At 42.9% G+C, this 14,169-nt stretch overlaps 2 protein-coding genes across 5 annotated transcripts; one reads left to right on the top strand and one right to left on the bottom strand.

Annotated features, from left to right (window-relative positions):
* Positions 1-3,139: 3,139 nt before the first annotated feature.
* Positions 3,140-7,615, top strand: LOC108650104 (uncharacterized). The gene is made up of 3 exons (XM_030386965.2): positions 3,140-3,529; positions 4,669-4,995; positions 5,050-7,615. Exons 1-3 carry the CDS (start codon positions 3,461-3,463, stop codon positions 7,354-7,356), a joined length of 2,703 nt encoding a protein of 900 aa, XP_030242825.1. The 5' UTR covers positions 3,140-3,460; the 3' UTR covers positions 7,357-7,615.
* Positions 7,479-13,984, bottom strand: LOC108652500 (low density lipoprotein receptor adapter protein 1-A). Of its 4 annotated transcripts, XM_089259204.1 has the most exons (4): positions 13,867-13,898; positions 13,202-13,268; positions 9,704-9,849; positions 7,479-8,736 (listed from the first exon to the last, which is right to left on the bottom strand). In XM_089259204.1, the coding sequence occupies exons 3-4, from the start codon at positions 9,815-9,817 to the stop codon at positions 8,203-8,205; spliced, it is 648 nt and encodes a 215-aa protein (XP_089115330.1). In that variant the 5' UTR covers positions 9,818-9,849; positions 13,202-13,268; positions 13,867-13,898; the 3' UTR covers positions 7,479-8,202. The 4 variants fall into 4 exon arrangements, with proteins under 4 accessions (XP_089115330.1, XP_017958187.1, XP_089115329.1 ...); XM_018102698.2 differs by lacking the exon at positions 13,202-13,268 and having other exon boundaries at positions 13,867-13,984; XM_089259203.1 differs by lacking the exon at positions 13,202-13,268 and having other exon boundaries at positions 9,704-9,864; positions 13,867-13,947.
* Positions 13,985-14,169: the final 185 nt, after the last annotated feature.

The following is a 14,169-nucleotide window of genomic DNA, read 5'->3' as shown; positions in this document are numbered from 1 at the left end:
GTGGCTACACTGCTCCACTAAACGACAGCCGGCGACGTGTGGCTGTCAGTGGGGCCATCAAGTTGGGCGATTTGATGTGCTCGCCACAATTTAATTAAATTTAAGTGCCGCACTAGAAAGTGCGACTGCATCACGTATACGCACTGCACGACGGCTGCGTTCTCCACAGGGCTTGGGTGGGTGAGCGTGTGGTTAGAGCGGGCTCTGGTGGGTTGCTGCTGGTGCTGGTGCTGGCTGTGGCCCACGTGTCGTCAAATTTAAAAAGTGCTCATGATATTTCCAATGCACTATCATTTGCATTTTAGAAAGTTACACGTGTTTCTCGTTGCATTAAGGTGAAATAATCCAAAATGAAAGAAAATGAAAAACAACAAAAACAACAGCAAACAAAAAAAAAAAGCCAAAAAGGAAAAGTCAAAGTCTAAAATTAAGCTGCCAATTTCAATGGATTTTAAATAATGACCAAGTCTGGCTCGGGCCCGCCTCCCGCTAGCTCCCACTAATTCTATTCATAATTCGATTATCATAATTCCAGTCATGTTTTCTCAACCAGCTTAATGTAGAATTCTCTTTTTTTTTGCTCAACACGTCGCGTTGTTGCCAACGGCTTTAGCTTTGCACACGTTTAGCGGTCCGTCCGCTTGCCTTTTGCTTCCTTCAGTGCGAGGCGAGTCGAGTCGAAATGCATTTTTAAAGTCATTTCTGTTGCCATGTGCAAAAAAAAAAAAAAAAAAAAAATGCATGTAGGCATTTTAATGCACATGTGCGCAGGGCTAACAACTACTTATCAGCAATTTAGCTGCCCATATACCATCTAAGGCAGGGATATAATGACATATATATATATACAAACACACAGATATCCAGCCATAAATCTTCTATGGAAGTCACTTGTGCTTGACACGTTCCAATGCTGCCTTGGCTTTGGCTAAAGTTAGAAGCTCGTTAACAGACATTAAATATGTGGCCAATGAAAGTTGATTGGTATTTGACTTTTATATACATAACTCAGCAAGAGAGTTATATTTGTGGGGTAGAAACAGCTGAGGGAGCCAGACGACTCATGAGAGATATAAAGCATAAGCTAAATACTAAAGAACTTCAGTCTAATAAGAAATTATTATAGTGTTATATTAAGGAGTACTAGCCAACTTCTATACATTGTATAATAAGCTCATTCTTGCACCTTAAATTCCTTCTAATATTGCCTAGTCAGCTCTGCAGACTTCTAGAAAACTTCTAAGTAACTTAATGTGCATGGTGGATAGTCTCCGATTACTAAGAAATTGGTTAGCCATAAGTACGCCGTACTGGCTGCCTCTTGTCGGAGATTAAGCTCGAAAGATTGTCGGAGGAGAGAAACGAAAGACTGAGTGAGACACGGCGACGACAAGACGACGTGAGATTGCAATTTTATGTGTACCAAGTGGGGCTTTAAGTTTAACTTTAGAGGTGCGTGCTTCGCAGTGAGCTACAACAGTCGCAAAATATAATAATAATAAAAATTCATTGGGGTTCAATGGCAGACGAAGAGATGGCAAAGGATTATGCAACAAACGAAATATCATCATATAGTTGGGTTGCTTTCAAAACAAGCGACGCTTATTAGGGCGCATTAATAATATAGAATGGTCTGCTACCATTTCGCCTGTGGGGGCTGGCTTCACGTACAAGTATTACGCGTCAATTATGAATTTCTAATTTGACGAGCATATATTGTATATTTGGTTTCATATGTGTGTGCGTATGTATGTGCCCAGTGGCAGTCCCGCCTGGGCATCCCGCCAATGGCATCGGAAATAGCGCCTAACCATAAACAAATATCGAGTTAATAATAATTTTTAAGTGTATTTTAATTGCCAGTGAATCAACTGGCGCTAACAAAGGCAGTCAGCAAACGCTGCCAGCGGCGTTTAAAAGTGCCCTGCGGCGGTGCTTTTATTACATCTTACGGTTGAGATAAATCTCTTTGAGTTGGCCAAAAAAAATAATGTTGCCTGGCATATTAATGAGGCGGCAACTGGAGTCCAGGTACACACTCCCTATGAGATGCTATCAGGGATGAGCCAGAAGGCGGCAATTGAGATGAAAGAACAGAGAGCTTGGATATGAGAGATGAGAGTCGAGCAATGGTAGTTGGAAGACGGTGGGATGTGAGAGCTGAGAGTTGAAATATGAGAGATATGAGCTGGGATGTGAGAGACGAGAATTGTGAATCGACAACTTGAGAGCTGAGCCACAAAAAGTACATATGTATATAGAGATGGGAGCGTGTGAGAGGAGAGAGTGTGAGAGGAAAGAGGAAATATCGAGAGAAATATAGACAGAGGATGAGAGAGAAAGATAGAATAATAGACTCACAGAGAGGAAGACAGAGAGGGAAGCAGAAAGAGAGAGAGACACACAAAGAGAGAGTGAGAGAGAGAGAGACAGAGAGAGAGAGGGAGCGAGAGAGAGAGCAAGAAAGAAAGTGAGAATAAGAATTTACTAAAGGCTGTGTTAACTTTTATCAAACTTCTCTATCTTAGATCAGACTACACTCTTCAGAAAAAATTTGTTAATAGCTTCAGCTCGTTTGCTCAGAATCATTCGAATCATATTTAACAAAGTGAAAATTACTCTTGAGAAGGCTCAAAATTAAAAAAAAATAATTTAATCATGCTGATTTTTTTTTAGTTTTTTTCCAATTAAATTCATTTCCCGAATTGCTATGATACTTCAAGATCCGATTTTCTCATAAGGCTCCTTTACCACTCAAGCTCCCAGCTCTTGCTCGGATCTGTTGTCTCTTCCTATTCCTCGCTCTCTCTCTCTCTCTCTCTCTGTCTTCTCTCACTCTCATCACTCAAGTTAAGTTCCACAACTTGAGTTCCACCAAATTCCATGTCACGTTTGCGCAGTAGAAGCGACAACAATGTAAGGCACTTGCCAATGTAATTGTAGTTGTTGTTATTGTTGTTGTCAACGTTGCCGTTGTTGCTGTTGTTGTCGCCTACATTTCTTTGCCGCACGCACTTGTATAGGTGTCGTGTGTGCATGTGTGTGCGTGTGTCTGCGTGTTCGTTGTGGTTTTCTCTACCTTTTGCATTCTTAATAAATCAAAGTGAAGAATATATAAATTGGGCGTCGCTTGGTTAGCTCGTTCGCAGTTAGTATTTGGTAGCCAACGGTGCCTCACAGGTGTGTGCAAAGAGTCGCAGACAGTACGAGTGCAAGCTTTGGTCGTTACAAGTCTATTTTGAAAAAGGCAAAGAGATAAATAGTTGCTTACGTCTTGGATAACATTTGGATTACACACACGCACACGCACACAAAGCGAGAGAGAGAGAGAGAGAGCCAACAAGGATTACTATGCTCTCCAGTTGTTATTAAGTGTTGTGATAAAAGTGATATAGCTATACATATATATATACATATATAGAAATATATACAACCGAACAATCTGTGCAAGTTAACCATCATGTGGAAGCTAATATCTGTAGTGGTGCTCCTGGTTGCCGGCTGCAGCGCGGGACCCCTTAGCCAACAGGTGGGTGTTTGGTTTTGGATTTGGAGTCGATTAGGCTGCAAGTAGTGGCAGACAACTTCCGTTAGCAAACGGAAATCGAAACGGGCAACGGAAAACTGTTAATGAAATGTGTTCGCCTTGCCTTGCCAAGGCATAGTCAGAATTTTTTAATGGCAACGCGACATCAACTCCCAGTTGTCTTAGTCATTCCAGAAGTCTGTCTGTCTGCTGCCGCCGCCTTCTCCGCCTCCTCTTCCTTCTCGGCCTTTTGCCATTTGCATAAGACTAGTTGGTATGCCAAGCGTTTAGCCTTTTAACGGCTAAATGCAGCCGAAGAGCCCAACAACCGCAGAGCAGAAGAGCTAAAGAAGTGCCAAGGTATTTATAGACAGCTGCAGGTTCGTTACGTTTATGGCAGACACGCTCTCAGATTGGCAACACTCGCTCAGCCAGGCGAATTCCATAACAATATTCCAGAATAAATAAGTGTAATATGTTTTGGATGTAGATTTAAATAGATATGCCAAAAGTATATGCATAAATAATAACGTAATCCACGAATGGAGCTGGAAGAACAATGAATTGAGGCATAGAGAGATTCGAGATTTGCATTACTTCAAAACTATATCAATATATATCGCATTAAATTCATAATTACGAAAAGAGAAAGATATAAAGCCAAGGTATTTTTAGTTTATCCAGCGATTTCATAAGCCGTCCGCCGTGCGCCGTGCGCCTGCGTGACTGAAAGCCGAAAACTGATTAAAATGCATAGCTCCAATCGAAATATAAATAATATATCGATATGGTTAAAAATATGATGTGATAACATGCGAGCGTATGGAAAGTAACTTCAATTGCAGCGTTGACCCTAAATGGTTTCCCGCCAGGTGCGAACTGCAAACGCATTTGGTTAGCAGCTTCGTTAGGGGCTTAGTTCATGGTTTTCACTTGACGCCAAAAAACTAGAACACAAGTGAAATTTTTGTTGGTCGATTTCAATACGAATCGCCTAGCTCGCTCGATCGAGCTGAGGGCTTCGGGCCCGAGTCATGTCACGTGCTTGATTCGATATTGAGGATTTGCGCATGCGTGGCACGTAGTCCGTTAGCTGAATGGTCTTAAGTGTCTTAATGCCTGTGCTCGTAACTCTTTTGCAGCGAAAGAATATGCCCATTATGGCACGCGAGGATGCGGCCACAGCTGTCGAGCAGGAGTCGGACATGCAGATGGAGGCTGCCGAGGAGATGCCAGCTGCAGAAGCTGCTCCTCTCGTCGGCACTCTGACGCTGCCCAGCAATGCGACTTCGATACGAGCCGACATCACGGACAACTTTTCGTGCGCCAACAAAAGCTATGGCTACTACGCCGATGTGGAGAACGATTGCCAGATCTTCCACGTGTGCCTGCCCGTGACCTATGCCGACGGCAAGGAGAACACCTTCCGCTGGAGCTTCATCTGCCCCGAGGAGACGATCTTCAGTCAGGTAAGCGAGTCCTCAGCTGTTCGAGTGAAGGGAAAATAAAAGTTTTCCTTGCAGGAATCCTTCACTTGTATGCGTCGCGAGGACATGACCATCGACTGCGAGGAGAGCTATAGATACTACGAATTGAATAGCAACTTTGGTCTGCCTGCCGAGGAGGAGAAGTCACCAGCACCAGCAGCAGCAGCAGCAACAGCAGCTCCTGCTCCCCAGCAAGCCGAGCAGCAGAAGCCTCAACCTGACGAGAGCGAAATGAATGCTCCTGCTCAGACAGCTGCAGCTGCTCCAGAACCGGTAATGGAGCCAGTGAAGCCAGTGAAGGTGCAAAAGCCAAAGCCAAAGCCCAATCGCCGCAAGCCCGCCGTCACCTACAACAAGCCGCAGAGGAAAGTGCCTGTGGTGGTCACAGAAGCGCCCATAACTCCAGCTGTGGAGGCCGAGGAACCAGAAGTCCAGACCGTCTTCGTGGCTCAACAGGCGGCCAAGCCTTCGAAGCCCCATCGCTTTGTCAATAGACCAAGCAACAAGGAGAGACCGCAGCCCGCTAAGCCAGCAGCGCCTGCGCCTGCGTCTGCCACGCCCATACGCAATGAGTTGTTCAACTCCATACGCAAGCGCCCGGCCATGTTCAACAAGAACAGCATCTCGAGCACTGCCAGACCCGTGATGGAGAGCGAGCCGGCCGTGACGGAAGCCATCGTTCAGGTTGAGCTAAATGAGCCAATGCCCACGCTGAAGCTGCAGACGATGTTTGTGGAGACAGCTGCTCCCGCTCCCGCAGCTCCTGTAGCTCCTGTTGCTGTGCCGGTGGCAGAGCCCGTTGCCGAGGCATCTGAGCCAGTTGTAGCCATAGCAGAGCCTGAGCCGGTGCCAGAGCAAGCAGTAGAGCAGATAAATGCAGAAGAAACAGCGGAGCAAGCGATTCCCACAAAGCCAGAGGAGGACGAAGTGCAGCCCATCGAGGCCATTCCAGAGATACCCGCTGTCATCGTGGAGACCATGGAAGAAAAGCCAGAAGAACCTCAAGCTATCCAGCCAGCTGCAGAAGAGCAACAGCAGCAGATGGTCGACTCTCCCATGGAGCCAGCGATTGTTGAGCCAAACCAATCCAACGAAGAATCTGTCAACCTTGAAGCCATGGAGGCAGCTAAGCCCGCTGATGCGCCAGTCAGTCTGCCAGCCACGCCTGTCATGGAGCATCCCAGCCCCCTGGTGGAGGAGATGTTGAATAACAAAAATGAGGCACAAGAGTCGCTTGGCGGCTTCAAGCCCGTCGATCCCGTCATGGCTGCCGAAGCAGAGCAGCTGATCACTGACTTCTTGAACACGCTGCGCAAGCACGAGGAAGCAACTAAAACTAAAACTGAAACCGAGACAGAGACAGAGAGAGAGACTGAGCTGGCCAATGCAGCCATGGACATGGCCGAAACCATCGAGCAGCAGCCACAAATCCAAGAGAGTGAAACGCAGCCAGCAGCTGAGCAACTGCAGCAGGCGGAAACCGATGCAACGGCTGTTTCTATTGAGGAGGCCAAGCTGCCCGAGCCAGACGCTGTTGATAACACTGCCTCGGTGGAGGAGCAGGTGCTGGAAGCGGAGCCAGTGCAGCAAGCGGAGCCCAAATTGAAACTGAAACAGGATTCGCCCATTATTAATATCATGCAGCTCAATCATCTGCCCGCCGACTATCAAATACCCGTGCAGGTGGTTGCTGCGCCAGAACCGGAGCCGCAGCCAGAGCCCGAGCAGCCTGAGTCCGCGCCAGAGCCTGTGCCCGAAGCTGTTGGGGAGCCGGCTAAAGAAATGGAAACTCAGTCGATAGCTGAGCCAGCGGAGCCAGCGGAGTCAGCTGTCCAAGATGATGCCCAGGAGAGTCTGCCCGCGGCTGCCTATATGCCAGGCATCAGCATCGATGACATTGTGGAGCTGGTGAAGGAGCGACTGGATCAGAATCCCAAGAATGAACCAATGGCGCCCATGGAACTGGTGCTAACACCAGGCGCTGCCGAGCCCATGACACTGATTCAAAGCAAACCTGAGCAGGCAGAGAAAGAAGTTGCTGCAGAGTCCATTGCAGAGCCCGCTGCAGAGATGGCGCCCGGTGCACCGCTCATTGCTGAACCGGCGCCCGCTGCAGCCGAGGAGGAGGAAGTCATTGTGCCCATATATAAGCGCGTTTCGGAAGCGGATCCAGCCATGTCCGTAGTGCAAACACAGCCGCTGACTGTGAGCAAAGTGGAGGCGGAGGCGACACCTCAGCAGGAGGAGGCGGCAGCTGCAGTGCCGGAGGTGCGAGAGCCAAAGACGCCATCGCGAATGGATGCACGCAAGCGTCGCTTTCTCTTTCGTGCCGACGCCAGCTAGAGAAATTACCCACCACCCACGCTCTACCCCGGAGCACCACACCCGCCCACAACATCAAGCCTCTGGCAGCGCCTCCCTCCACTCATTTGCACCTTAGGCACCTATGACTTTTTCAATTTCTACCTAGTTTTATGGCCATTTCTTTCTGCACAGAGAGTTGAAATTTAAGTTTAGCATTGTTGTATCCTTGACAAAAAACCAAACGTGACAAAAAAATTGAAAAAAAAAACTTTGAATAAAAAAATATTGAAAAACATAATACAGGTATGTATCGATTCTTATTTGCCTCGAACCTCGAGTATCCAATATGGGTTAGCGAGCTCCATCGTGCACAGGTTTGAGTGTTTGTGTTGTGTGCTAGTCGCATTCAGCCTTTGAACGGTAGAGATGGCCAACTGTAAAGCGACCTAACTGAAAGGGAATTAAGGGAACTAAGAAAAAGGCGAGAGACTTATAGAGATATTCGTCAAGAGTCTTTGAAGTATTGAATCAATGATAGTCTTGGAATTAGCAGAGCTTCATTCATTCATTCAACCATACATAGATAGACAGACAGTTTCAAAACGTTGTATATTTTATCCATTTCTTATACAAATGCAATTTAATTTATATATTTATATTAATTCACGTAGAAAATCGTTTCGTATTTTAAATTGTTTACATTTGCCTTATGCTTAGGCTTTGGGTAATTAGCTGTATGAGGCAACTACCGGGTGAGAGAACTACAGAGTAACAACAGCAACAGCAGCCGCTGGACGATAAGTAACTTTGACAATCACAATGGGCAACGGTATACCGGAATGCCAAGAGACAATACACACACATACACATACATATATGCATATGCTATGCCTCCGTCTCCTGCTCCAGTTCGCCGGCTTGGATCTCCTCGGGTGTGCGCAGATCGATGGCAAATTTATGCCTTGTTGGCGTTATGGTATCACTGGGCGTGGCACTCGCATTGGTGTCCTGCTCATCGCCGGTTGCCTCCTTGACGACACGCGAGTAATCCTGAAAGGCGGCGGACAGGGCAAAGGTCAGCTTGCGCGCCATGGCACGGCTGTCGCAAACGAAGGCGTGCACCTCGAACGGATGCGGACTCGACTCATCCTTGACCACAATCATGGCAAAGACGCGCGTATAGACCAAGTCCTGCACTCCATATGAGATCGTATCGATCGGGTAGCTCCAGTTATTGATGCTCGCCTTCGGTGAGATGATCTCCACTTGAACGCCCGATGTGGACACCTTCAGTTCGCAGTTGGGCAACACTTTGTTGGGCGGCAGATTCTTAGCCACGCCCACCATCAAGTCAACTGGCCTGCGTGTGTACTTAATGCCCCACAGTCCACGCGCCGCCTCCGAGCCAATGTATTTAACCTGCAAAAGCGAAACATATGAGCAAGGTGGAACGGGAATCAGAGTTGCCGGAGCTGGAGCTGCAGCTGGCGCTACTTCCGGGCTGAGTCGCCGTTAGCTGTTAGCAAACTCTCTGAACTGTCGCCTCATTTGCATCCGACCCGAACCGGATGTCAGCGCTGTCCACCAACCACACACACACATAGTCAAAATTCACAATGTCCAGCCAAGCGTGTCGAAAGTGCGTATCTTTCTGGCTAGGTTTTATTCCGATGCACTGCACGAAAATTGTGGTACCAAACAGCAGCAGAGTTATATGAATGAATAGGTATTGTTGGCATTGAATTTACAATTGGAAAAGTGTGGAATTTATTTTCAATTAAATTAAATTTAAAGTTTTTCTCTTTGTTTGTAAGCATGGAAGATAAAAATGATTTTACAATTTTTTAAATTTATTTTATTTTTTTTTAAATTTATTTTATTTTATTTTTTTTTGAGTAAAGAGGAAGAGAGTAAAATAATGCTTGCCATATATCAATAGAGAAAGTATGTTTATAATAAATTTTTGTATACAACTGGATAAAGTTTATAGAAGGAAAATAAATCAATAATTGAGAAAGGTTTAAGAAGAAAATATTAAAAATTAGAATGAAGACTTTTAAAATCAGATTGATCTGCTTGCAACTAATTCCACTTCGATTGCCTAAACCAACTAGCTTCAACTTTCAAGTTTCCCCAAGTTTAGGAAAAGTCAATTCGAGCCACATAGTTTCGTGCAGTGTACATTGCAGGTAGGGTGTGTGGCGGCGGGTGTTAGTCGATCGTCGTTCGTCGGTTAAGCGCTTAATCCATGCGCGTTGAACTTCACATTTAAATTTATGGGAATTTAGCAATGAGCCGTTTTTTCTGTTTATCTGTTGCTGTTGTATGTGAAATGCTGCGCTCTGTTTGCGGCACTTGTTTTGTATTTGAGAGCTGAAAGACTAACCTTGAAGCTTATTGGCAAATCCTCCACATTCACTTGAGTATCCAAATCACTGGGATGACTGTTGTTGTTGTTGTTGTTGCTGTTGCTGCTTGCAGCTCCATTGCCGGTGGCCATAGTTTCGAGTCAACTTTTCAGTTCAGCGTAAGCTGCAATAAATATGCCTATTTGTAGTTGAATACCTTGGGCATGGCCTCTACTTTTATCTCCACACAGTTGTTCCCCTTACAACGGGGCGTATCTTTAGTTATTACCTAGGTTATCTTCATATTTTCATGGTTCACTATGCCTAACTGTGATGTGTTGCTCGTGCCTTGGCAGTTTTCAAAATTTCTACTAGTCTGTGGCTCTGTTGTCCCTGCCTCTGCCTCTGTTGTTGCTGTTGCTGTTGCTGCCGGCTGTCAACTGCGACTGACGTCAACAGGCAGCAACAACATTCAAATTTGTTGTGTGCACAACTGAGCCCAGCTGGAGGTGAGCAGCCACTGAAGGTGGCTCTGCTGCTGCTAGTGGTGGTGGTGGTGGCAATCGTGGTGAAGGTGTAGGTGGACTGACCAGTTGCCAAGCCTATTGCGCATTGGCTGCTCATTGTGTCTCTTTTCATTGTGCATGATCTACTCTCTCTTTCTACCTCTCTCTCCACCACTGCTTGCATTGCATTGTTTATTGTTCAGTTGTCTGTCTCTAGTTGTTCTTGTGTGTATTACTGATCTGTCTTTCTCTCTCTCTCTCTCTTTCTCTCTCTCTCTCTCTCTCTCCCTCTCTCTCTCTCTCCCTCTCTCTCCCCCTCTCTCTCTCTCCCTCACTGAGCTCTCACTCTACGTCTATTCTTCTTTTTGACATATTCTCTATCCCCATCCCTGTCTCTCTCTCTGTTTCTGACTCTGTGTTTGACTCTTTCTCTCTTTTACTGTCTCTGTCTGTCTCTCCCTCTCTATCTATCTACCTGAGAGATTGGGAATATTGAGTTTAATGCTGTAACAGCAATAACTTCAACAACAATAACAACATTAATAATACTAACAATATTAACAATAACATTAACAATAATAACAATAACAACAACATGTATTCTACATTCAGTTTTGTTGGCCTTAAAGGTTTGGCGTTTTGAACAGTTACAATTTCGATAAGGTATTTGGGGCGACAAAAAAGGAATAAAGATAAGACAAAGAACTCTTCGAAAAACTTACGATTTGAGATCTATATATAACAATTACGAATATGTGAAAATATTTTGTATTTAAAACAAATACATATATATATATTTATATTTCATTCTGTATTTATTTTTTGATAACGAAGGTCGCCTAATATAGATTATAGCGATTTCATATCAACATTTCGATATATATAATATATATGAATTAATTTAGAGTATGTTGAAATTTATCAAGCTCTAACGAGTGTCTAAACATAGATAGAGTATACCACATTCGATCTTGTTGCCTAGCTTTTCTCTTCTTGTTTCTTTTGCACTTGAACTGAAATTCATTGTTGTCTTTGCGCTTGTTATTGGGATTACCTATGTTGTTGCTCTTGTTGTTGTTTTATTGTTATTTATTAAAAATGCATTATTAATACTTCCGCTGGCTTCGAGCGTTAGCTGTGAAAGCTGTGCAGCTGATAGCGGGAGACAGCAGCAGCAACGGCAACAATAAAAGCAATAACAACAACAACAGCAACGACAACAATTGCATGTATGTATATAGCCAGTTAATGAGCAGGTAGATAAAAAAAAAAAAAATACAACAAAAATAACAAAAAAAGAAGCAAAACTGTAACGAACGAATTGTTTTTATTGCAGTTGATTTGCCGCTGGCCCCACATGACGTCACAATTTCGAGCTTATGTTTAAATAGGTACACATATACATATATGTATGTATGTATGTATGTATGTATGTATGTATGTATGCATGTACATATGTAGTACATAGCTGTAGTTTGCGCTTGACTCTATGTTAATGGCCAACGACCTGGTGTGACAAGTGCGAACCTAATTGCAGCTTGGGGAATACGCATAGCAGAGTTCTTTGAGTTCTCATTTTTTTTCTGCTTCATTTTTTTTGATTGTGTAAGACTTTATTTATGAGTTATTTTAGTTGTTTTCTTTCCTTTTATGAGCTATTTTAATATTTTTCTATTTGTTTCTTTGTTAGACATTTCTCGCGTTGGGAACTGGCTCAACAGCGGCTCTAGGTAGAAGTCTATAAATAGAGCTATTCAGTAGTCGAAAATTTTTGCATTATGTGAGGTACAGTGAAGCCCTGAAGTGAGGCGAGAACAATTTTATTACCCATTGCCAAGCTGTGGTCTTCAATATAAATGGTTTGCTAATAATTGATGCATATTTTTTGTTCGGTAAGTATTGAAAACAAGTACAGTGAAGACTCTAGTTGTGTGGCAAGAGCATGAATATATTGATAATAGTTGAAATTTTACGATTCCATTATTTAGTGTTTCATTATTAGTTTTAAGCCGCTTAGGATATAAGTAGACCTTAAGCTATTAGGTTTCCTTACAGTGAACTCTACAAAAGTTGGCTACACATTAAAATAATTATATATTATTAATATTACATTTGATATAGCTAGAGAAATAGTTTGAATATTTTTTGTATACAGTATTTTTTTTTTTTTAATTATTCTTCACCTAGTTTGTATGTAAAATTGATTACATAATTTTCTAAAACCTCTCGCACTTTAACGATCGTCCACTGTATTTCACTCTCGATTTAATCTGAGGCGCGCACAAAAATGAAATTGTTTCCGATTTATGTTCGTAATAATTTCTATGTAATTTGATGGGATTGCTAGTTGTTGTTGTTGTTGTTGATATGGTGGCTGTTGTTGTTGTTGTAGCTTTTGTTGTTGCTGTGGCGCTGCGCTTCGATTCCGCAAGCCGAATGTTTGCCTGTTTGTTTTGATTGTAGTTTTATAATGCCGCAGCAAAACTTCAAGCTGATTGATTGTTATAAATGTATATAGATCTATATACATATATATCATATATATCATTATATATAAATATCTGTTTATGTATGTATGCTAGCTTATATGACAATAGCAACATGATAATGCGTTGCAAGCCTGAAAACCGTAACCTAATTTATATATAATTTTTCCACTGGCATATTTCTGTATATTTTTTTTAAATGGTTGTCAGAGCGGAAGCTGCTCATATGAGCATATCTCCTATTACATTTAAGCAATTTTATCTATGTACAGTGAGCACACATGGGAGTGAACACAGTTGAACTGGAAGTGCTGTTGAGCTGGATAAAGCTGGACAAATTGTAGAATTGGGTTTGGCAATTAAATATGATGTAAGCGAGCTTACAGTGAGCGCCCGTGAGAGAGCACAGTGCGCAGAGAAGTTTCTTTACGACTATAATAATTAGAGAACATAAAATAGCGTTTTCTGTTAATCCTAGAAAGCTTTTCCTTTTAACCAATTGTTCATTAGGCGTGTTTTTACTGTACTCATATTCGCTACTTACAATTCAAATATTTGATCTAATTACAGGGACAGCTCTTGATGGAAAATCCCTTAGTCTCTCTTATAGTCTGGTCATAGAAGAGAAAAATATATTGCAAATGAATTCGTCAATAGAGTTTTCACTGTACACTTGCGACATTAAAATTGGCCACAAAAAGCAAAAAGCAACTAGAATAATCCATTTTTAATTTCTCTGTCCATTTTATACACATTTTTAATATCTTTTTAATGACCGTTGTTCTTCAGTTTGAGTGCCCACTGTAGCGCATCGTTTGTATACTCACGATATGATATGTGCATGTAAATGCTGTATTGCCTACTTGATTGTTATATTGACATACGGTTATTTACATTAAAGTTTAATTTAATGACTAATTCGATTTAGCAAACAGTGAATTGTCTTTTACAAACTCCCCTTATCACACATTGCACAGTCGCGTTTCTGGGCTATCTTATCACACTTGACAGACACACACACTCACTCGCACATACGCCTCCCCTTTTCATAGCTTATTTAATTCAATTTTTGCGCATTTTGCGCTTCACTTTTTGTTTATTTATTTTAATTCCTTAACTCATAAATTATATATACATATATATTCATTTTATGTAAATATTATATCACTCAGCAAACCCTTAGAGATAAAATTATTTTCGTTTTTTTACCGTTACTAATCGCACTGCGCGTCGTTCCGTCCACCTGTTGCGTTTGCGGCCGATCGCGCGACTGAAAACGATAATAAAAAACCTTTCACAGGTGCACTTATCAGCGCCACCTATCGGCTGCACAGCGAACTAAATGAACTCTTTATATTTGTAGCATAGTTCGCTGCATTTATAGTAGTAGCAATGTGCGCAGGCAAGCGGCTGAACTGTGCTCTCTCTGAAAGCACTCTAGCGGCTGGTTTTGGAACTAAATAATAGAATTTTATTTATAGCATGCTTTGCTACGCTTAGTTGTACTAAATG

Source organism: Drosophila navojoa, chromosome 4, assembly GCF_054131105.1.
Source record: "Drosophila navojoa isolate 15081-1374.11 chromosome 4, UAZ_NAV_1.0, whole genome shotgun sequence".
Lineage (NCBI taxonomy): Eukaryota > Metazoa > Arthropoda > Insecta > Diptera > Drosophilidae > Drosophila > Drosophila navojoa.
The sequence above is the reverse complement of the archived record's forward strand: the minus strand, read 5'-3'. Positions and strand labels throughout refer to the sequence as shown.

Coding starts and splice junctions, on each gene's coding strand:
- LOC108650104 (XM_030386965.2), top strand. CDS start 3,461: ATGTGGAAGCTAATATCTGTAGTGGTGCTCCTGGTTGCCGGCTGCAGC. Junction 3,530..4,668: donor CGGGACCCCTTAGCCAACAG/GTGGGTGTTTGG, acceptor ACTCTTTTGCAG/CGAAAGAATATGCCCATTAT. Junction 4,996..5,049: donor AGGAGACGATCTTCAGTCAG/GTAAGCGAGTCC, acceptor TTTTCCTTGCAG/GAATCCTTCACTTGTATGCG.
- LOC108652500 (XM_018102698.2), bottom strand. CDS start 9,817: ATGGCCACCGGCAATGGAGCTGCAAGCAGCAACAGCAACAACAACAAC. Junction 8,737..9,703: donor ATTTGCCAATAAGCTTCAAG/GTTAGTCTTTCA, acceptor TCGCTTTTGCAG/GTTAAATACATTGGCTCGGA.